Source organism: Pristis pectinata, chromosome 34 (assembly GCF_009764475.1).
Source record: "Pristis pectinata isolate sPriPec2 chromosome 34, sPriPec2.1.pri, whole genome shotgun sequence".
Classification (NCBI taxonomy): Eukaryota; Metazoa; Chordata; class Chondrichthyes; order Rhinopristiformes; family Pristidae; genus Pristis; species Pristis pectinata.
This window is the reverse complement of record NC_067438.1, coordinates 2,477,970-2,502,040: the sequence shown is the minus strand read 5'-3', so window position 1 is coordinate 2,502,040 and position 24,071 is coordinate 2,477,970. Positions and strand designations below refer to the sequence as shown.

General features: G+C 42.3%; 2 protein-coding genes across 2 annotated transcripts in view; both read left to right on the top strand.

The window, feature by feature from the left end:
• Positions 1-9,845, top strand: part of neu1 (neuraminidase 1) — a 30,556-nt gene extending 20,711 nt beyond the window's left edge. Inside the window, exons 3-6 of the mRNA XM_052043874.1 lie at positions 2,085-2,347; positions 5,130-5,312; positions 6,017-6,236; positions 7,976-9,845. Of these exons, the coding sequence (XP_051899834.1) occupies positions 2,085-2,347; positions 5,130-5,312; positions 6,017-6,236; positions 7,976-8,181 (872 nt within the window). The 3' untranslated portion in view covers positions 8,182-9,845. The remainder of the gene's footprint in view (positions 1-2,084; positions 2,348-5,129; positions 5,313-6,016; positions 6,237-7,975) is intronic.
• A 6,528-nt stretch (positions 9,846-16,373) lies between these two features.
• On the top strand, positions 16,374-24,071 carry LOC127586078 (V-type proton ATPase subunit G 2-like). The gene is made up of 3 exons (XM_052043885.1): positions 16,374-16,537; positions 18,312-18,412; positions 21,809-24,071. The coding sequence occupies exons 1-3, from the start codon at positions 16,456-16,458 to the stop codon at positions 21,980-21,982; spliced, it is 357 nt and encodes a 118-aa protein (XP_051899845.1). The 5' UTR covers positions 16,374-16,455; the 3' UTR covers positions 21,983-24,071.

Here is a 24,071-nt window from a genome sequence, read left to right as displayed (position 1 = left end):
CAGAGGTATTGTTGCAAAAAGCAAGGCAAGCATTGGTTGCACATCATGAAGTGCCCAGACCGAATCAGCTGATGAGCCATTTCAGAGGCAGATAAGGATCAAGCACATTCCAGTGGTTCCAGCATCACGTGTCTGGACAAAGCTGGCAGATCTCCTTTCCTGAGTGACGTTAGACAACCAGGTCGGGTTTTGAGGTGACCATTGCTGATGGTAAACCTTCATTCCTGAATTGTGTGAATTTAAATTCTCCAGTGACATAAAGTGGAAATAATTGGTCTCGTCCCTGCAGTGCAGCGTTGGTCTAATCTGTTTCTGCATTGCAATCAAATCATTGGCATATCTCCCCACTGAGTGTGTTAGTTTAAGTGGTGTTAGTCTTTGATCAAAAGAGAACCTGTTGCATATTGAAGGTGAACAGTGCAGGGGCTGTAGGACTGTGCTATCATGGTGAGATTCAAACTCTGCTTTGATGGTCCATGTCACCATGAACTAGTCCAATAACAATAACTCTCTTGTCTTAACCAGCCCAGTTTGGAACCACACACTAATCCAAGCGATACCTGCTAGCTTACTGTGTGCGAGTTGACTGCTGCTTGGCCTACATTAAAACAGTGATTTTATTGGTTGTAAAGTGCTCTGGGGATCCTAAAAGGAGCTATGAAATGTCCCAAATTAATGAATGTCTTTAACAGTGGTTGAGAAATTGATGTTGCTTCTTTTCAAAGTCTATCTTCTTTACCGTCCTATTGAATCTCTTCATGTTAGATGCCAAGTACACTTGTAGTCAGTGACGGGCACAAATTAAAGTTCACTATTGTAAAGACTCAAATCGCAGACTAACTTGTCCTTGCTGACTTCAACTTGAATTCACCTGATGCTGACTCTGTCCTAGCTGCAGGGCCCTGGTGAAATGGGTAACTCGCAGCCATAGGACTGAACATCCTCGGGTAGAAATGCTTATCTTTGGTGTTAAATCTGTTATCTGCTGTACCAATAAAAATGCATCAGGTTACCACCCTGTGACCTCACTGGGTAAAAGAATGCTGAAGGTCATTATCTCCCTGACACAAACCACCAGTTCAGTCCGTACATGGGTTAATGTAAATGGAAATTTCATTATGATGCAAAGGAAGTCGGTGCAGTACATCAGATGTTAAAGGTTAAAGTGCAGGAAACCTCTGATAATCCGGCACCTGATTGTTTGGACATACCAATTGTCCAGCATCTACCTCCCTCATTAGAGCACGTGGGGTGTTCGGACAGAATTCGGGGACCACAAAGTGGCTGAAGCCAGGACTGGGATCCAGAACACCAAGGGTCAGGAACATGGGTTAGGGCCAGGCTCTGGAGTGGTTCCATATTTCCCGCCTCTTTTAAACTCTGGTTCACTGGAAGTTTGTCATACTACTGTGTAACATTTTTAACAAAAAAAGGGAAATAAAGGCATGCTGCAGAGGAGGTTCACCAGGATGCTGCCTGGATTAGAGGGTGTGAGCTATTAGGAAAGGTTGGACAAACTTGGGTTCTTCTCCCCAAAGGGGAGAGGCAAACTATGAGAGGCAAAGACACGGTAGACAGAATCTGTTCCCCAGGGTAGAAATGTCAAACACCTGAGGAGATGCTTTTAAGGTTAGAGGGGGGAAGTTTAAAGGCGACGTAAGGGGCAAGTTTTTACGCAGAGTGTGGTGGGTGCCTGGAATGAAGTTACCGGGGTAGTAGAGGAAGCAGGCAGTCTGGTGGAGTTTAGGAGGCTTTCAGATAGACACATGAATATGAAGGGTATGGAGGGATATGGATGATACACAGGAGGAGGACACTTAGTATAAATTGGCATCAAGACCAGCACAACATTGTGGGCCGAATGGCCTATCCAGTGCTGTACTGTTCTATGTTTGTATTATTAGGAGTATCATCCAATAATCCAGGGAATCTGCCAGACTGGTGTTGCCAGTGTCACAAAGAAGCTGAATTATTGGTGTTTCACTGTATTAAGGTTGGAGCCCATGATCTGGGAATAGATAAATGGATATATTGTGCATAGAAAATGTTTCATTTCCTAACCCATTTCTTAATATGTCCTTCAGGTACCACCTGGAGTCCTACCACCTTCCTCGACAACGACGGCTCAAAGATCGATGGCCTGAACTTGGGGGTGATACTGGTCGATGAGGAGAAGGGGCTCATTTTTATCATGTTCACAATGTGTGCCCACTACTACCATTGCAATGTTTCTAGCACACTCCTGATCGAGAGCCAGGATGACGGACGGACGTGGAGCCCACCAAGAAACCTGTCACAGATGATTGGGACCAAGATGTTTGCACCAGGCCCTGGATCTGGAATCCAGGTGAGCTGGACGTGAAGTCATTGAGAGATGCAGCATGGAAACAGGCCCTTCGGCCCATCGAGTCCATGTCAGCCATCAACCACCCATTTATGTTAATCCTCCATTAAATCCCATTGACATGAAGGGATAGACTGGGGGAGATGCAGAGCTTTTAAATACATTGAACTTGTGCATGTTCTAGGGCCAGAAATCTATACCCACAGTCTGCTTGCAATTGTACTGGTCAGGCAATGCATCAAGTTTCTTTCAAAGCTCACTTGTGTAATCGCAAACAAAGCAGAAACCAAACAGCAAGAGAGAATGCAATTGTTTTCTTTTCCATTGAAGAACATTCCCTGATTGTAGTTAAGGCTGGTAACATGAACTCACTTTATTAACACAGCTGAAAGTAAGTTTGTCACCAAAGTTAAGCGTTCTTCTTAAGGGCTGGCTGTCCTCTGCTGTAAAATCACTGGAAGGGAGTAAAATGCTATTCATTCATAGTCATATAGCACGGAAATGGGCCCTTCAGCCCAACTGGTCCATGCCTACCTAGATTCCCATCTAAGCTAGTCCCATTTGCCTGCATTTGGCCTGTATCCCTCTAAACCTTTATTATCCATGTACCTATCCAAGTGCCTTTTAAATGTTGTTAATGTACCTGCTTCAACTGCTTCCTCTGATAGCTCATTTCATATACTGGCCACCCTCTGGGTGGAAAAAGTTGCCCCTCAGGTTCCTGTTAAATCTCTCCCCTCTCACCTTAAACCTATGCGGAATAGTTCATGATTTCCCCAACCCTGGGAAATGGATTGCGTGCATTTACCCCTATCTATGCCCCTCATGATCTTATACACCTCTATGAGGTCACGTCTCATTCTCCTACACTCCAGTTAAAAATCCAAACCTGTCCAACCTTTCTCCATATTCTGGACCATTTTATAATTGTGCATTGCATTCTGGAAAAGAAAATTGCAGATTGTTCAGAAAAGAAAATACAAATGCACCAACAAGGGTCTTCCTCAACCTGAACAATTAACTGATCTCACAACATTGACACGGGGCTGTGGCAACAACTGGGTGAAAACTATTCCAGGCAAATTGTGTACCAGGGTCAAAGATAAGGAAAATGGAGCATAAGTGGTTTATGCTGTAACTCGCCAGTGTTAAGTTTCCTTAAACCCCTGTGCAGGTTCAGCTGATTCCACCTGGATTATGCTTGTGTAACAAGTAGAAATGCATTCAGACCGTTCTCTAATGCTGACTGTATTAGAATCTGATACTAAACGTCTGCTGACCATAAAGATCCTAAATGATTTTTTTGGACTAATATCAACCCAACTTTTCAAAGTGCAATTTGGCAGTAAACATGCATCAAGACTATTAAACAAGTTTGGAGCTGGGAGCATAGCTTTGTTCACATTAAGAGAACAGTTAACAATAGTTAAACATTGGGGAAAAAAATGTGGTTCACACTGTCTGCCAGGGTTTAAAAGTTTTCACACTGCTGATAGATGTCGCTCAGCGGATATCCGGAGAAATTATAAGAACTTCGAGATTTTGTCTGTTTGGTGGTTCCACTGGAGGACAGGTGAAACAAATAAAACAGAAAGCAATGATAATGTACGAATGAGCAAGGCATAGAGGGCCTGAGCTGCAAGGAGAGGTTGCATAGACTAGGACTCCTTGACATATGGGAGATTGAGGGATGATCTGATACAGAAGATCATGTTTTCTTTTAATTGAAGAAATATCAGTCCAGTTTTTTTCTGAAGTTTTTGGTTTCTTTTGGTTTATTTTTTTTTTGATTTTGGGGTTCTTTTCTCATATAATTAAATCTCTTTTCAATTTTCCTTTTGTATTCATTCACTTAATAAGAGAGCGGGAGGTCTAGATTACTTTTTTTTTACTCCTTGTGATTATATATGAACTGTTATTGTTATCCTGATCTCTGCACCATATGTATAATTACTAATGTTATATATATTAATTTGTACTAATTTGGAAATTAATAGAAAGATTGAAAAGAAAAAAGATCGTGTGGGGCATAGACAGGGTGAAAGCACATAGTCTTTTTCCCCAGGGAGGGAGGTGCTAAAAACAAGACGGCATAGGTTTAAGATCAGGGGAGAGAGATTTCAAAGGGACATCAGGGCCAGCTTCTTGATGTGATGCATATTTGGAATGAGCTGCCAGAAATAGTGGTTGGGTTGGGCACATCAGCAACGTTTAAAAGCCATCTAGATAAGTACTTGGATAGGAGAGGTTTAGAGAGCTATGGGCCAAACACGGGCAGATGGGACTAGCTCGCTGGGCAACACAGTTGGCATGGATGAGTTGCTCCCCAAGTGCCCATTTCCTTGCTGTAAGATTCTGGCTCTGTTGTGGTATTAATGCAGACAAGTGGGATTGGTATAGGGGGGCATAATGGTCAGTATAGACGTGGTGGGCCAAAGGGCCTGTTTCTATGCTGTGCTACTCTGACTCTATGAAAACATCTGTGTTAAATCGTCAAGTTTGTAAAATTCTGTTTGTTCACTTGTTGCCAATGTAAATTGCCTGAGTGTTATCTCAAAAATTGTGGAGTTTTTATGGTATTTGAATGGGTAGCGAGTCAGTTTTCTGCCATCCCCATCGTAGGGCATGGAATAGAATTAAATACTTCCCCCAGCACAAGCAGGCAACCAGTGCTGTGTTGCTTGTTTAACTGAAGACTAACTTCTACCCCAATGAGTAAGCTCTTGCACAACTCTGCAGCCCTGGGCACTGTCTCAAACTTTTCAATAACAACTGCTTCCCACAGAAAAAGTACAATCCACATAAGGGCCGTTTGATCGCCTGTGGGCATGGAACAATTGAGGAAGACGGGATATTCTGTGTTCTGAGTGACGACCATGGCAAGACCTGGAGGAACGGTGGGAGCCTGAAGGGAATTCCATACAATCAGCCGAAGAGATCCAGAGACTTCAACCCAGATGAGAACCAGGTAATGATCTCCTTTGCATCAGGCTGCGTGGTGTGTGGAGGCTGCTGAAGGGGGAAAGAGGCAAAATGTCCCATACTTTGTAAAAGATCTCTGTTTGTCCATTCGTTGGCAAATTTGGCTTTAAAATGAGGGCCGATAAAGGTTCGAGAATGTGGCAGCAAAATCGTGCTGTGGGATTTTTTTCTGCACCCACCAGCGAAGGCTGACGAGAGCTTGGTTTAATGTTTCATCCAGATACTGGCACCTGTGTCAGGACAGCACTCCCATCGTACCTAATGGAATTCTGTACTGGATTTGTGTGGTTTGAACCCATGACTTTCTGACTCTGACTTTCTGCAAGGAGTGCTCTTGAGCCATGGTTCATGCCAATCAAGATCATAGATTGATGAAAAAAGGCTCTTTGGCTCAACCAATCCATGCAGACAAGATGTCTGCATTTGGCCCATATCCCTCCTAAACTTTTCCTATCCATGTACCTGTCCAATTGTCTCTTAAATGTTGTTAATGTACTTGCCTCTACCACTTCCTCTGGCAGTTTGTTCCATATAAAAAGAGAAACTCGTATTTCTGTGAATCTGACACACACGATTGGAAATTGCTCAATCCCTCAGTGTGGGACTTATTAGGCATTGTACCCTGCTTAATGATGATCTTTTGTTGATGGTTCTTATTTCTGTCAAATGTCACATATATTTGTTTTTAAGCCCTATGAACTTCCAGATGGCTCTGTGGTGATCAACGCAAGGAATCAGAATTTCTACCATTGTCACTGTCGAATAATAGTGAAGAGCTATGATGCCTGCGAGACTCTCCCGATAGAAAATATTACCTTCGATGAGATCTTGGTAGACCCGGCCGTAGCAGCTGGAGCTTTGGTCAAAAACAATATTGTTTTCTTCAGCAATCCCGCCAGCCCATCTAAACGTGAGTTCCATAGTTCTGGTACTGAGCTGTGGTGTCATGGAAACCGTTCCACGTGAACAGTGTTGTGGGATTGAGTAGATCATAACCAACAGAGAGAGAGTCCAAAATCCAGTAAATGGGATGGTCATAAAATTAAACAGAATACTGACGGATTCAACTCTGCTCCCGTTGCATGTAACTGTTTGTAAATTAGGATTTATGTATTTGTGTGTGGGCATACCTCGGCACTCTTGGTATCTTCATTCTAGAGATACATTTGCATTCTCAAAATTCAATATACATTAGCTTAATAGGGAAAGGGGAGTAACGGTATACCCTGTACGTCTTTTCCATGTACCCTTGTGTATCCTTCCAACAGGATCAAGAAAAATATCTGGTAAAGTGAAGTCTATATATCCATACAGCCACATTAACTATATGGACTTTAGCAAGGCCTTTGACAAAGTCCCTCATGGCAGGCTAGTCAGGGAGGTTAGATCGCATAGGTTTCTGTGGGGGAGATAGCCGACTGGGTGCATAATTGGCTCAGTGATAGGAAGCAGAGGGTGATAGTCAAGGGTTATTTCTCGGACTGGAGGCCTGTGTCTACTGGTGTGCCACAGATGGGACTAGCTTGCTGGGCAACACAGTCAGCATGGACGAGTTGGGCCGAAGGGCCTGTTTCCCTGCTGTATGTCTCTAAACCACAATAGTCAATGTTCCATTTTCAGAGCAAGTGAACAGAAAGAACCACAACTGAAATCAGATCCATTTAATTCAATTAGTACGTCAGATTTTGTGTAAAGATTAAACTACAAATACACGTGGCTTCTTCACGTGAGTGTAAAAGACAGAGCGAGGTTTTGTAGCACCATTCACAATCTCAAGACGTCCTTCAAGTCAAGCAAATATTTGTGAGGTGTAGTCTGTAATATAGGGACTGTGGTAGTCACTTCTGCAGCAAGGTCCCAGAAACAATGATGTAGTAGCTGCTATCAATTGAAGAGGGACAATTTAAACAGAAGAGGCTTATTCTTAGAAGAAGTAAATTGTTAAGTTTATTGCCCTATCTTTTCCCAGTCTATTTTTTCCCTTCTTTTGTTTCCTCCTGTACCTGAGCTCTAATTCAGCTGATTTCCTTCTGTTAATTTTGTTTACTTCACCACTGTTGAATAATTGAGGAGATGCAACTTTGATGCCACTAAGGTCTCGGATGTTTCACTGTCCCACTGCACTCCTTCCCGCAACTTGCAAGGAAATTTTTTCTGTTTGGGATAAGTAACATTTTCTACCCTGCTGTTATAAGAGGTCAGTTCAACTTAAATGATAAAGATGAACTCTTGATCTCTCAATCTACCTTGTCATGGCCTTTGTACTTTATTTGTCTTGCTACAATGCACTTTCTCTGTAACTGTAATACCATATTCTGCAATCTTTTCTCCATTTGTACGACCTTAATGTACTGGTGTGTGGAATGATCGGTCTGGATGGCGCAAACAAAAGCTTTTCACTGTACCTTGGTACATATGATGATAATAAACCAATTATCACTGCCAAAGGTGAAGGGTATCCAAATCAGCAAGGCATTCGGCTCACACCGTACTGTGCTGTGAGAAAGCTGTGGGGTTAAGTGATGCCACACTCTCCCTGCAGCTTTGCGTGACTAAAGCACAGGAAAATATGTACCAATTATCAAGTTGTCTATCTAACTTTTCAATTAATGTTGTGTTTCTTTTTTCCCCTCTTCATTTGATGACCAGGTATAAATCTGACCCTTAGATGGAGTTATGATCTGGGGAAGTCGTGGGAAAAAGACACAATGTTGATTTGGAATGGCCCAAGTGGCTATTCCTCCATGACCAGCTTCAACAACACAAACAACGAGCAGTACATCTTCCTGGTTTTTGAAAAGGGACATGTGGACATAACAGAATCCATTTCATTCGTGAAGATTCGTCTTGTTTGAGGGAGTCTCCACGTCTCCTCCTGTCAGCTGAGAACCTTGTGGGCAAAGAGTGTGCAATCTGAACAAGTCTTAATGAATACTGGCTCCGATTACCAGAAAGAAATTTTCTTTCGACTTTGCACAAGATGATAGAATTTCATTATTTAACAGTAAAATGGGTTTTCCCTGTTTGATGATGATAAGCAATGCTGTAAAACTCTGAATTTCCTTTTACTAATCTCACTAAATAGCCAGAATTTATTCCTCTTTTTAAAAGCTGAGCAAGAGGCCTGGCTATGTCACTGGAATTTAGTCATCATACATCATTCATGGTGCATCTCATTGTTTGATGAGAGCCTGTTCTTTTAACATCATCTTCAGGTCTACAATGAGATCATTAATAAATCTGTGCCTTTTTTGATTTTTTTTTGTAATTGAAAACTGGGTAGGGAATCTAATTAGCTGGGGGACATTATTGGTGTGAATATCCATCAGTATGTCTGAATGTGTGCAGAAAGAGTTCCATTCGCCATCTCATCTGGTGAGACCGAATTTGCCCACTTGGTCTCAGTTCCTAGCTGTTGACACTGGGCTCATGTCAAGAGGTCGGTATTTTCTGAACACTACTGTCCAGTGGGGAAGAGTTTTGCGAATGCCATGGGAAAGCCCATTAAGAGGTTGAAGCCTTTCAAGAGAAGGCAGAAAATGCTAAAAGTTGCTACTTTAAATGACTTTTTAAACACCAGTTGAACTAAGTGTCCTTTCTTAATTCCTTTTATTATCATCTATAGATGTGAGGTAATGCTCCTCAAGTGAAGTCTGCTGAGCAGACAAAATATAGGAATAAAACCTTAATATTAAAAAATCTCAGGGACTCTGGCTAGTGACTGGGGTGGTGGTACAAAATATATATGCTGCATTGGTAATGAGAAATAATCTTTAAAAGCGTAAGCCACAGCACTGTTAGATGGTCACAGCACAGTTATATGGTCACAGCATGTTCAAGCTGGTGTGCAGTACCAATTTTTATTTGTCACATGTACATTGAAACACAATAATGCGTCAGTCATGGATTTTGCTCAAAGCTGTTGGCGATATGTTTTTTCTAGAGGCAAACACATTTGGAGGCCAAATGATAAGGCAACAAGCCTCGACTGTAACATCCTCCTTCTGAATGACTTGTTGAAGTGGCCATCAAGGCTGTTCCATGAGGAATCCCCACTTTAGTGCCAAAATCTTACCAATGGCTATGCAACCATTGCCTCGGTATCAGTACGTTCAAATGGAGTCTGATTCTTTTCTTTTTCAGGTGATGGCAAGACAGGAGTACAAAACAAACCCAGAGAGAAAATAGAGTAACATTTGATGTCAATATTTTTAACATGTCTTGCAAAAAGTTTTATATTATTGTTTCAGAGGATAAGGTAAATTTCTCACAAGCAGAGAAAACATCTTTTTCTCAATAATAAGATTGGGATAGGGAACATGTCCCAGCATAAAAGTTTGATGTCCTTGTCCAAAATCTAGGTGCAGATCTCGTTTGTTCAATGGTGCAAATGTAAATATGCAAGTTTCATTGTGTATTTTACTTATACATTCATACACACTTGCCCAGTTACCTCTGAATGTTAGTGTTGTATTGAGACATGTAAATACAGAAATAAAATGGAGTCTGACTACAGTAATTAGTGGTTTTATGGAATTGTATTGTTGCCAAATAATTTGTACAACAACATCATTTTTAAATGTTCTTGTTTGTAGCATGTCCTGTACAGTTTCATGTTTTGATTTTTGCTAACCACAATCAAGAGTAATCTTTAACTTATGGTCACCCCTGCCAATACTAATGGCTCAGGTCTGGTGACTTCTCCACATTTAAAAGTGAATAAACCTTTAATATTTTCTTTTTCACTATCTTCACTCCCTCCAATTTTCTCACACGTCATGTTTAACAACAACGTTGGTGGTATTTCACCTCTAGTGAACCTGGCTGCACACTGTTTATCATGAACCTTGCACATATCATTCACCTCCACTCACAGTTTGTCTTTTTCTTTTGCCTGTGATTTTCTTTGGTATCTTCTACTTCTATTTGCACTATCGAAACATAATAGAAGCTAGAGTAGGCCATTTGGCCCCATGTGCCTGCTCTTCTATTCAATAAGGGCACAACTGATCCTTTACCCTACAAGAACATAAGAGATGTACAAAATGGGCAGAACAGTGGTGCAGTTGCTAGACCCCATGCCTCACAGCCCCAGCAACTTGTGTTCCATCCTAAGCTTGGGCACGATCAGTGTGGAGTTTGCATGTTCTCCTTGTGACTGTGTGGATTTCCTCCAGCTAGTCCAGTTTCCTTCCACATATCAAAGACATGTGGGTTGGTAGGTTAATGGGCTGCTGTAAATTGCCTCCAGTGTGCAGGTTTGTGACAGAATCTTGGGCGAGTTTGGAGAAAATATATGGGATTAGTTGTAGGATTGGTGCAAATGGGTGTTGACAGTCAGTGTGGACTCAGGGCCCAAGGCCTGTTTCCATGCATTGGATTCTGTGAAAATGTGTTTGGATTTTCTTTGATTTTACTTACCACTTATCTTTTCATATCCTCTCTTTTTCCTAATTTCGCAGTTGATTTCCCTCAAACTCTCTATGTATACTTCTAGACTTTCTATTGTGTTAAGCTCTCGATATCTTGACAAATTTACCTTTTTTTTGCCTTGCCTTGCCTTCAATGGACTTTGTCATCCAGTGACTGTTAATTCACAACTGACCCAAACATGTGGAAACCTAGTTACCCTGAGCCCCTTGAATTTTTTTTCCTGAATGCCCCTCATTGCTCTGATTTTCTATGAGTAACCATTTCCAGTTAAGTTGCTTCTCCATCTCACAAAATTGCTCGTGCCCTAATCTGAATCTGTTACATACTACACACCTCCCTAACAGTACTGGCAAATCTGTCCACATGAATATTGCTCCCACCACTGTAGAGATGCAATCCATCTGATGTGTGAAGCATCTCTGCAGTCTCAATGCTCTGAGTATAAAACCCACCAGGAGCTGACCGTGATGACCAGAAAGGAACCCTCTCCACTATCAGGATTTGTAACTCAGTATGCATTAGACAGTCTGGGTATAAATGCAATGAAAATTAGATAAGATAAAATAAGATTTTTTTTAGTCACATGTACGTTGAAACACACAGTGAAATGCATCTTTTTGCATTACTGACAATGTGCTGGGGGCAGCCCGCAAGTGTCACCACTCTTCCAGCCCCAACGTAGCAGGAAACTGGAGCACCTGGAGGAAATCCACGCAGACACGGGGAGACTGTACAAACTCCTGACAGACAGCGGTACAATTACAGACATAAGTTAACATAAACTTAAATTGACATAAATTACATGACAAAAACATAATGATATTAGTGCAAGTTGAGGGAGAGCAAAAAAGAAATTCAGTCTTGAGTTAATCTCAGGTTTTTCTCAGGTGGGTTCAAGAACCTGACGGCAGTGGGGAAGAAGCTGTTGTTGAACCTTGAGGTGTGGGTTTTCAGCTAAATGATCTTGGGTGTTTCTTGAACATTTTGCTTGCTCTTTTCTGGTCTGGCAGTTCCCCAGACTACCTCTGCCTGCATGCTCTCAAACTGTGGCATGAGAACCTCCCAAAAAGTGCTGGCTGTGGGAACCATTCAGTCACAGTGATTTCAGCTGTTGCTCAAGCTCCTCCAGACAATGACGTGTCCAGAAATGTGGTTGTCCAGAAACAGGAAGCATCCTGCAATTCCCATGTGACAGAGAACGTGCATTCCTTGCATGTTCCTTGCGGATGACACAAAATTAGGACATGTTGTTGATAGTAAGGAAGGTTATCGTAAACTACAGGGGGACCTTGATCAGTTCGGGAAGTGAGCTGAGGAGTGGCAAATGGATTTCAATGCAGATAAGTGTGAGGTGATGCATTTTGGAAAGTCAAGCCAGCGTAGGACTTGTACGATGAATGGTAGGGCACTAGGGAGTGTAATGGAACAGAGGGACCTAGGAGTAGAAATGCATAGTTCATTGAAAGCAGCATCACAGGTTGACAGGGTGGTGAAAAAGGTGTTTAACACACTGGCTCAGGGCATTGAGTACAGGAGTTGGGACATTATGTTGCAGTTGTATAAGTCATTGGTGAGGCCACACGGAGCACTGTGTGCAGTTTTGGTCACCCTGTTATAGGAAAGACATAGTTAAAATGGAGAGTGTGCAGAAAAGATTTATGAGATGTTGTCAGGAGTGGAGGGCCTGAGTTATAGGGGGAGGTTGGCCAGGCTAGGTCTTTACTCCTTGGAACGTAGGACAATGAAGGGTGACCCTACAGAGGTGTTTAAAATCATGAGAGGCATAGAAAAGGTGGATGGGAGCTGTCTTTCCCCCAGGGTAGGGGAGTCCAAAACAAGGGGGCATAGGTTTAGGGTGAGAGGGGAAAGATTTAAAAGGACCTGAGAGGCAACTTCTTCATGCAGAGAGTGGTGATTATATGGAATGTGTCAGAGGAAATGGCTGAGGCAGGTACAACAGTATCATTTAAGAAGCACTTGGATAGATTCATGGAGGGGCGGGGCTTGGAGGGATGTGGGCCGAATGCAGGAAATTGGGACTAGCTGGGTGGGCAATGTGGTTGGCATAGGCTGAAGGGTCTGTATCTGTGCTCTATTGCTCTATGACTCTATGTACCTGTGATGCTGCTGCAAGCAAGTTTTTCATTGGACCTGTACCTCACCGTACTTATGCACATGACAATAAACTCAACTCAACTCAGCTTGACCTTGAGAGATTGAGTTGCCTGGGTCTATACTCGCTGGAGTTCAGAAGAGTGAGACGGGACATAGAGAAACATATAAAATTATGAAAGGGATAGATAAGATAGAGGCAGGAAAGTTGTTTCCACTGGTGGGTGAGACGAGAACTAGGGGACATAGCCTCAAGGTTTGCGGTAATAGATTTAGGATGGAATGAGGAGGAACTGCTTTTCCCAGAAATGAATCTGTGGAATTCTCTGCCCAAGGAAGCAGTAGAGGCGACCTCATTAAATAATCTTAAGACACATTTAGATAGATTTTTGCATAGTAGGGGAATTAACGGTTGTAGGGAAAAGGCAGGTAAGTGGATCTGAATCCACGGCCAGATCAGCCGTGATCTTTTTGAATGGCAGAGCAGACTTGATGGGCCAGATGGCCTCCTCCTGCTCCTATTTCTTATTTTCTTATGTTCTTATGACCTGACAAGCTTTGGGTGACCAGTCCCAGCATATGGATTTGTCGCAGTTAACTTTTATTGCAAGATTCTTGCAGCAATTGAAAGGACTATTCATTTATTCACAAAAATCTCGTCAGGGTCCTTGATTATATAACTTTATCCTTCACTTCAATTTTTAAAAAAAGGATGGGCAAAAAGATTTTCAATTTTATTAATGCAAAATGTCTTACCTTATTACTCTTTAACATTTTTTGTATCTTTACTAGATTAACACACTGTTTGTTTCCAGGCACGTTAGTCTCAAGGCTGTGATAACACCAGGGGTACTTTAGATGCTGCAATTTGCTTTGCATCACAAGTGATCCATGGGCAGAACATAAGAAATGATAGCAGTGGTAGACCATCTACCGCCTCAGTCTTAGTGAATGGTGGAGCAGATACATGTTATTTCCAGTATTAACCCCATACTCCTCCATTCCCTGAATGACTCAATGTAGAATCGTGCTAGGTATCTATAAGGTTAACTCACTGAGAAACAATAAAGTATCCCTCCCGACCTCCATTTCACCTAAGTACCTCACTCAACAAAATCTTGAATTTTGTGCTCTGTGGGAGTAACGTAGAATGCATTAACTGAACCCTCTTGCATTTGCACAAGTTATAATTCCAAAGATGGGAGTCAGCCTCTGCTGACGGCAATTACAAGACAACTAGATCTAGCTGGCCAGTTAATCCACCATGATTGCCATGCGCAAGCATATTGTTTACCATCCTTTGATACTACAAGGTTGAATACTAACTGTAAAGCCCAACTAAATTCTTAACTGAAGCAAAGTAGCTTGTAGGTAAATGAAGTTTCTACATATGACTGCGTACTTTATTTCTTTATGACATAGAACATAGAACAGCACAGGAACAGCCCTTTTGGCCCATAATGTCTGTGGCGAGCATGATGCCAAATTAAACTAATCCCTTCTGCCTGCATATGATCCATATCCCTCCACTCCCTGTATATTTATGTGCTGTTCTAAAAGCCTCGTGAACGTCACTACCGTATCTGCTTCCACTGCAACCCCTGGCAGCCCGTTCCAGGCACCTACCTTATTTATTGTTATTGTCACATATACCGAGGGACAGGGAAAAACTTGTTTTTCCATGCTGTCCGTACGGATCATTTCATTACAACAGTGCATTGAGGTAGTACAAGGGAAAACAATAATGTTACATTTACAGAAGAAGTGTAGTGCAGGCAGACAATAAGGTGCAAGGCCATAACAAGGTGGATTGTAAGGTCTTATCGTACTAGGGAACTGTTCAATAGTCTTATAATAGCAGTATAGAAACTGTCCTTGAGCCTGCTGGTACATGCTGTCAGGCTTTTGTGTCTTCTGCCCGATAGGAGGGCAGAGAAGAGAGTATGTCTGGATGGGTGGGGTCTTTGATTATGCTGGCCGCTTTACCAGGGCAGCAAGAAGTGTAGACAGAGTCCATGGAGGGGAGGCTGGTTTCCGTGACATGCTGAGCTATGTCCACAACTCTCTGCAGTTTCCTGAGGTTACGGGCAGCGCAGATGCCGTACCAAGCCATGATGCATCCTACCACTCTCTGTGTTAAAAAAAGTTGCCCCACATATTCCCTTTAAATGTTCCCCCTCTCACCCTAAAGCTGTGCTCTCTGGTATTCAACATTTCTACCCCTGGGAAAAAGATTCTGGTTGACTACCCCCTCTGCCTCTCATAATTTTATAAACTTCTATCAGATCTTTCCTCAGCCTCCGATGCTCCAGAGAAAACAATCCAAGTTTGACATTTTATAACATGGTGTAAATCCTAATTTCAGCAAAGCTAATATGACATCTTGTTCAAGAAAGTGAAGTAAGATATGGCAATAATTAACCAACCAGAATATAGAATGAAAGAGGAAATTAGTGAATGAGGAATTAGCAAAATAGGAATATCAGCATAAATTTGTAAAGGAGTTGCAACCAATCAATTTAACTGTTTTACAAAATGAGGGTATGCAGCTGAAGGTAACTCAATGGGTGTATAGTGATTGCTCGACCATGGTGGATTGAAACGTGCGGTTCTGTGAAAGAGAGAAGGAGAAATCCAGGACCATAAAAGAGAAATTAAAACCTGGGACAAATTGCCTCCACATTCTTGGGTGAGAAACCAGCCCAGAGAATCACATCGCCCTTGTCAACGTTTACGAAAGTCAACAACTGCAGATGCCAGAAATCCGAGATAAAAACAGAAAATGCTCGGACTGCTCAGCAGGTCTGTTTGCATCTATGGAAAGAGAAATAGAGTTCACATTTCAGGTTAAAACACCTTCATCCGACCTCTCATTGTCTATTTTTATCACTGAAATATTTATCTTTCAGAAGTTGTGATTTTTGTCATGGTTCTCTTTTGGAATTATACGGAGCATCGACACACACTGTACAAGCCAGGAATGGGCAGCAGAGTGGCGCAGTTAGAAGAGCTGCTGTCTCACAGCGCCAGAGACCCAGGTTCAATCCTGACCACTGGCACTGCCAGCGTGGAGTTTGCACGTTCTCCCTGCGACCACGTGGGGTTCTCGCAGGTGCTTCAATTTCCTCCTACATCCCAAAGATGTGCAGGTTTGTAGGTTAACTGGCCACTATAAATTGCCCCTGGTGTGTAGGTGAGTGGTAAAATCTGGGAGGAATTGATGGGGAGAATAAAATAATGGCTCCAAGGTCAGATTAGTGTAAATGGTCGAAGGCCTGTTTCCGTGCTGTATGTTTCTCATTTCTCTCCATCTAACAATTTATTAGACTGCGTCCTCGTTTTCTACAGTCAAAGGAATACAACGTTAAACGAATTTGCAAAAGTTGCAAATAACAGCTTTGCATGCCCAACAGATACTTCACCAAAAGTACAAAATAAACAAATTACCTGGTCTGCCTTTGTAATCTGTAACAGCGGGCCCCTGCTAAGATTCGACGAGCACTAGGACCTGGAGGAATCCTGGTCTTTCTGCATCATCTGGTACCTGATCTGGAGGAGAAGCAGGGATTCAGAGAGAAAATAAAATGGCCAGTCAGTCGCAAGGAATACAACAGCTCCTCCATGCTGAAAAACGAGCTGCAGAGAAGGTTGCCGAGGCCAGGAAACGTAAGCTCTTTCTGATTATTCTGGCTAATGCTTTGAGATAGACAGAAATTATAAAATGGCACCTCTGTCTTTTGCCTTATGGTTAGAGATGTCAGCTCCAGTCTCCAACCAGACACTAAAAGACTTCTTTTGTGCCCATGGCAGAGGGCAGGTGAATTAACAGGATTAAAAGTAAAACTGAATTACAAATATCCATTTTCCATATGAAATAAACGTGTTAAGGACTGCCAGGTTTGCACACCTCAGATGTAACCTCCTGTGATTCATTCATCAGGAGGTAAACCAATCTTTATTAACTAACTATTATAGACGGACATGGGCCCCAGAAAAGAGTGCAATCCGTTCCCTTAATGATATATTTCAGTGTCACCTTCGAGGCAAACAAAAACGATTAAGAGATTTGCTCTCCTGGAGATCTGCTGGAAATGTCGACCACCAGATAACATGGGGGAGGAGTGGTGGAGTCTGCAGTGTTCCTAATATTTAATTTACTTATTTTCATATCTTTAATTCATTACTTAAATCCCTCACTTTTGCATTCCACCTTGCATACTGGTCAGAGCATTAAGTGGTGGGTGGGTATGCAATCTGTTCAGAGCTCTTGTCACTCAGAAATCTGCTGGTCAAGTCTATCCATGGGCAGTAATCTGCTCCCGTCTGCAAGGAATCATTCCTGCCTTTTGAACAAACAAAGCTCTGGACCTTTCAGCACTGTTTTTCCTACATTACAGTGATTACTCATCAAAAACACCTACTGCATGGGGTGTTAGTCGTAGAGTCATACAGCATGGAAACAGGCCCCTCGGCCCAACATCCATGCCCACTAAGCTCATCCCATTTGACCCATATCCCTCTAAAACTTTCCTATCCATGTACCTGTCCAAATGCCTTTCAAGTGTGTTGCCAATTCATCACAACTGCGCTGTCCATTCTTTCAAATCTGAATTCCCAATTGCACCACATGTAGCCAGTGTCAGGATTACTAAATAGTATTGTTCCTTCTGTTACCCTGCCCCCTACTCCCCAGAAACAGGGGCTTTTCATTGACAATTGATATTCTGCCTCATCTTCACAACCAATTACTGAAATAACAAAGGCACTAAATGTAAGCACTAAAAGCCCCCACAGTCAAATCCATCATGATATTTATGAGGTATAGTATTGATAGATAATTGGTTTATGACTGTCACCTGTACCGAGATACAGCGGAAAACTTTGTTTTGCATGCCATGCACACAGATCATTTAACAACAGAAGTACATCGAGGTAGTACAAAGGGAAGAGCAAGAACAGAATGTAAAATGTAGTGCTACAGTTACAGAGAAAGTGCAGTGCAGGACAGTAAGCTGCAAGGACCATGATGAGGCAGATTGTGAGGTCAAGGGTTCATCTTTATCATACAAGAGGTCCATTCAATGGTCTTAAAACATCAGGATAGAAGCTGTCCTTGAGCCTGAAGACTGGAGAAAAGTAATTAGAATCAAGTCAAATTAGAAGCTTTGGTGCTTTCTACTGAGGGGAAATCCTGGGCCACACTATAATCAGATAAATCAGAAGTTACTGTTCCCAAGAATTAGGCGATATCAGATAATATCCTTGGAGGGAGAAGTAAATGGGAAGTTACTGTATTTAGTTCAGTGTTCATGAGAGGCTACTAACATTGATTGGTTAAATCACAGCCTACACACTTCAAATGTGAGTTGCTTACTTCTCATTGAAGGCAGAGGAAGATGACTGAGTTCAACCAAGTGAGCAACCTTGGTTTTTGTTTCAGGGAAGGCCCGGAGGCTGAGGCAAGCGAAAGAAGAGGCACAGGGTGAGATCGAACAGTACCGTCTGGAGAGGGAGAAGGACTTCCGACATAAGCAGGAAGCGGTAAGAAGCACTTGGCAAAGCCTGCCATAGGATTGTGACTTAGTTACCAGTTGACAAGGTTTCATCTGGGCACCTTGTAATTGTTGGATTTCTGAAGGAAGCTTTCCCAGAATCAAAGTCGTTTATTGTCATCTGCACAAGTACACGTTTGCACATGTGCGACGAAAAACTTACTTGCAGCAGCGTCACAGGCACATAGCATTAGAGGAACAATATTCACAAGAAAATCATAAATTAAACCGAAATTATAAAAGAAAGAACATGATTGGAACAAAAAAAGTCCGTTGCAGTGCAAAGTGGTCATAGTGTTGCTATACTGAAGTAATGATTGGGGTTGTGCTAGTTGGTTGAAAAACTGAATGGTTGTAGCTGTTCCTGAACCTGGTGATGTGGGACTTCAGGCTTTTATCTTTATCATACAAGAGGTCCATTCAGTAGTCTTAAAACATTAGGATAGAAGCTGTCCTTGAGCCTGAAGACTGGAGAAATGTAATTAGAATCAAGTCAAATTAGAAGCTTTGGTGCTTTCTACTGAAGGGAAATCCTGGGCCACACTATAATCAGATAAATCAGAAGTTACTGTTCCCAAGAATTAGGCGATAAAGATTGAGACCAAATTTGGAATATTGTGTGCAGTTCTGGTTGCCGAACTACAGGAAGGATGCCAGTAAGATTGAGAGAGTGCAGAGGAGATTTACTAGAATGTTGTCAGGTCTTCAGGAGTTGAGTTACAGGGAAAGACTGAGCATGTTAGGACTTTATTCCTTGGAGTGGAGAAGAATGAGGGGAGATATGATAGAGGTTTACAAAATGATGAGGGGCATAGACAGAGTTAATGCAAGTAGGCTCTTTCCACCTAGATTAGGAGAGATAAGTACGAGAGGACATGGCTTTAGGGTGAAAGGGGAAAGGTTTAGGGGGAACATTAGAGGGAACTTCTTCACTCAAAGAGTGGTGGGAGTGTGGAATGGGCTGCCATCTGATGTGGTAAATGCGGGCTCGCTCTTAACTTTTAAGAGTAAATTGGATAGATACATGGACGAGAGAGGTCTGGAGGGGTATGGGCTGGGGGCAGGTAAATAGGACTAGCAGAATAATGTTTCAGCACAGACTAGAAGGGCCAAATGGCCTGTTTTCTGTGCTGTAGTTTTCTATGGCTCTATGGTTCTGTACCTCCTGCCCGATGGTAGCTGCGAGAAGATGGCACGGCCCGGATGGTGGGGATCATTGATGATGGATGTTGCCTTCTTGTGGCAACACCTCCTGTAGATACTACTGATGGTGAGGAGGGATGTGCCTGTGATGGATTGGGCAGAGTCCAGTGCTCCCTGCTGCTTCTTACATTTGAATTTCCGTATACAACCATGATTCAACCAGTCAGGATACTTTCAACAGTACATCTGTTGAAGTTTGTTGAAGTGCTTAGTGACATGCCAAACCTCCTTAACCTTCTAAGAAAGTATAGACACTGGTGTGCTTTCCATATGATTGCGTCTATGTGCTGGGCAAAATCAACAGTACCATTTCGATGTTTGAGGGGCTTCCCCACCCGACTCAGCCCCTCCATGTGTGGTAGTGGAAGGAGCCCAGACTGTGGTCCTTCCCCACAGAGCCTGAGCTTTGACTTCAGTGCATCCCTCAGCACATACTCCTTGCAGCCTGGAATGTGCCAGTCAGCAGCATTTGCTTACGGACATTTCGCTGGGCTGAGAGACCAACAAGTTTCAGGCAGACTAAAGGGCGTCTTTCACCGAATTGATGACCTTCCAGCAGCACTTGATGTCTGTCTCGGTGTGTGTCCCTGGGAACAGCCCAGAGGCAGCTGCTGGGAATGAACCGGGACACCGACCCTTGCATCCTTCTCTACACCCTCTTAGCAAATCCACAGTCTACAAAGAGGTGAGTGTCCCGAGGGCAGCATGCATTGGGGATGAAATATTGCCTGTACAGGAAGGATATGACTGTGACGGCCCCTCTCACCACCAGTTGATGTGGTAAGTAGAAACTATTTTCACGAGTTAGAAATTATCAGACAAGGGAGCAGACCTTTCAGGAGTAATAGAACATAGAACATAACATCACAGTACAGGCCCTTCGGCCCATGATGTTGTGCCGACATTTTATCCTGCTCTAAGATCTATCTAACCTTTCCCTCCCACATAGCCCTCCATTTTTCTATCATTCATGTGTCTATCTAAGAGTCCCTTAAATGTCCCTAACGTATCTGCCTCCACCGCCTCTGCCGGCAGGGCGTTCCACGCACCCACCACTCTCTGTGTTTAAAAAAAAACTACCTCTGACATCCCTCCTACACCTTCCTCCAAACACCTGAAAACTATGCACCCTCTGTGAGCCATTTTCACCCTGGGAAAAAGTCTCTGACTGTCCACTCGATCTATGCCTCTCATCATCTTGCTCAGGGACATTCTGAGACAATGCTCAGAAACACGCGACACACAAAAGGTGGCAGAAATTTGGAATTCTGTTCTACATGGCAGCCGATGCTTGGTTGACCGCTGACTTCAAATCATTTTTTCTTGTTCCCCGAAGGTATTAATGGAATACAGATCACCCTTCATTTCAGTGAATGCAGAATGGGCTGGAGGGGCTGAATTTCCTCCTCCTATTCCTATGGCCCTGATGGTCTCTGAAGAGGCCCACTATTCAGCTGCGTCATACAAAGACAAGAAGGCACCCTGCACCACCTTAGTTATCAGACCCACATTCCAAGAAAGAACACAGAAAAGGAAGGCAATTCTGTTACAACACAGCATACTGAAGCCTAAATGCATTGCAATCGTCCATTCATTTTAAACAAAGATAATCATAGAAAGTTTCAGTAGCTGAATGAGTTCATTGGGTAATTGAAATACACACAGGCTTTACACATAGTTTGCACAATCCAATTTATTTTATTTTTCTGGGAAAGAAGAAGATACAACCTTGTTTTTTTTCTCTCTGCTTGCTGATCATAGTCCAGTGGCTTGTGAAGGTCAGTGATAAAAGATTTGATGGAAAAACACAATTGTTGCAAAGAGCAGATTTGTCTATTTCTGTGGAAATTACATGAGGTGTGACTCCACGAGGGCAAGGAGCACTTTTGCCATTCTGGTAAAAAGTCGCATTAAAATTGCCTGCTGGACTGGGTCTCAAGTTACAAACATGAGTAATAGGCATTCAGACGAGATATCTGAGGGTAACGTCCCTGTGTAAGTGCATAAATTAAAGATAAAGAAAAATTAATTATTTGTGTTGCAAGCCAATTGTGAAGCTTGAAATCAAGAAAACCAGCAGTAAAAATTAATTTTACCTGACTTGAATTTCCACTTTCCCTTATGATTCTGATCCCCTCCTTTGCTCTCAATCAGATCTTATCCTTTTCTCTTTCTGGCAAAGGTCATGGGGTCTCAGGGCAACCTGGCAGCCGAGGTTGAGCAACTGACACGCCAGAAGATCCAAGCAATGCAGGCTAATCACCACCGCAACAAGGAGAAGGTCCTCCGCCAACTGCTGACACTGGTGTGTGACATCAAGCCGGAAATCCATCACAATTATCGCATCAACATGTAGGCAGGCTTCATGTGTGATGGTCCAGTGTTACTTCATCACCAGGGCTTGAATGGAATCAGATACTCTGTGGACTATATTGCGACCAACTCCAGTATTGCTTCCCTTGCTTGTACTTGTGCATTATAAATTACTGTATTCATTATGCAGTAAATTATGTAAAATATGCTACGTATGGACAGCCAACATTGATGTAAATAGAATTTATCTCACCATTGTTCTTTTCTGAAACAGGGAGTTCACTTCTGACTCTGACATCTAACGTTGAAAGATTGTTGCTAAGTTATAGGAACTTTCTTTGTATTTTGCACAGGATTTCCCGTTCAATCATATTATTGCATAATATTTAAATTGTTTTATTTAATTGCTTTCTTCTCCTTTTACATAGCCTCACTATCTTCCTTCACCCCCATTTGACGCTTAACTCTGTCCATACCTGTTCCTGCTGAGATCTGTCCTAGTTTTCTCTCCCAGTTACCAACTATTTCCAACCTTCCTCCATACTGGACAGTCCTTTCTCCCAAAGTTCCCTGCTTCCCTGTAGCATGGCTTAGGTTAACGTGTTAAATATCAAGGCGTAATACTATATCATCTGAGCAATCTATCAACCACAATATAAATCTGTTTTAAAGGCTTGGCAAGTTAGGTGAAAGCATTAAACAGTTTTGATTTTGGATAACATTTTGCGGTAAACTTCATAAATAACAAGGAAACCCCAGACTAACTCATGTTTATCTCATCCCAAGAATCATCTTAACTCTGAGCACCTTATCACTGTGGACCTCTTTATGGAGGAGATTGAGGGGTGACCTGATAGAGGTATGAGGGTGAAAGCACATAGTCTTTTTCCCAGGGAAGGGGTGCTAAATACAAGAGGGCATAGGTTTAAGGTCAGAGATGAGAGATTTAAACGGAATATTAGGGGCAGCAAAGGGTGGTGTGTATTTGGAATGAGCTGCCAGAAATAATGGTTGAGGTGGGCACATTAGCAATGTTTAAAAGCCATGCAGATAAGTGCATGGATAGGAGAGTTTAGAGGGCAATAGGCCAAACGCAGGCAGATGGAACTCGCTCGCTCGGTAACACAGTTGGCATAGACGAGATGGGCCGAAGGGCCTGTTTCCATGCTGTAAGACTCTATGACTCGACTGACAAACTAAAATAAATTCCACACATTTGTTTGTATGTTAATACTGAGAAACATATTCCACATTGTACTTACAAGATAATTTTTCCACCCAGCTTGGATCTCTGTTATATTAAGTCGTCTACCAGGATGTGAAGTTAGTTTGTTGTATGTAGAGGTGACAACTTCGTAGAGGAAATAAAAAAAAGGAACATAGTCAACATGTGCCTTTGATAGAACAAGAACTACGTTTTCATAAAATACAAGAAAATAAAATAGTTTGTAACATATTTTGAAGGGCAGAATGCATGCACATTTCATCAATAATTTTATTACTAGAACAGAGAAGAGCAAATGATTGGCAAAGCATTCAAAGTGTAGCAAGGTTGAAACAAGAACATGTTAAATTTCATTTCAGTTCCCAGGGGTGCGTTATTCCCAAAGCATGCAAAAGCCATATTTCACTTGTAAATTATTTAGTCACCCATTGCTTTCCACCAATAAACATTCACTATTGACACTGACATCATATCTGCCATCACTATATTCCCTTGTTGCAGTAACCGCTGCAGCTATAGGTCGTGAATTTTGTGGTGTGACGAGAACATTTAAGCGTTTCATTCTGTTAGACCTCTGCAAATTGTATGCTTTCACCCTGTTTCTTGTAAGTAAAAGGACATTATTGTCTTGCAGTTATCTTGTGAAATCTACAAATGTTGCAGGAATGTGTTACATTCGCGAAGTCCTTTCAACAGCTGTTTCAAATTTGTAATGATGTAAATGTAATTTCCGTAGTACAGTTGTTGTTATTCTCTTTTTGGTGTCGCCTGCATACATTGGGAGAATATTGTGTTTGATAAGACAAAATGTGTCGATGTGCAAGTCTTTTGCTATGTCAGTTACAGCAAATAAACATCAAAGGAGGCTGGTTGTGTGGCCAGTTCCTGTGTCTTGCAGTGTGCTAAA

Coding starts and splice junctions, on each gene's coding strand:
- LOC127586078 (XM_052043885.1), top strand. CDS start 16,456: ATGGCCAGTCAGTCGCAAGGAATACAACAGCTCCTCCATGCTGAAAAA. Junction 16,538..18,311: donor GGTTGCCGAGGCCAGGAAAC/GTAAGCTCTTTC, acceptor TTTTTGTTTCAG/GGAAGGCCCGGAGGCTGAGG. Junction 18,413..21,808: donor TCCGACATAAGCAGGAAGCG/GTAAGAAGCACT, acceptor TTTCTGGCAAAG/GTCATGGGGTCTCAGGGCAA.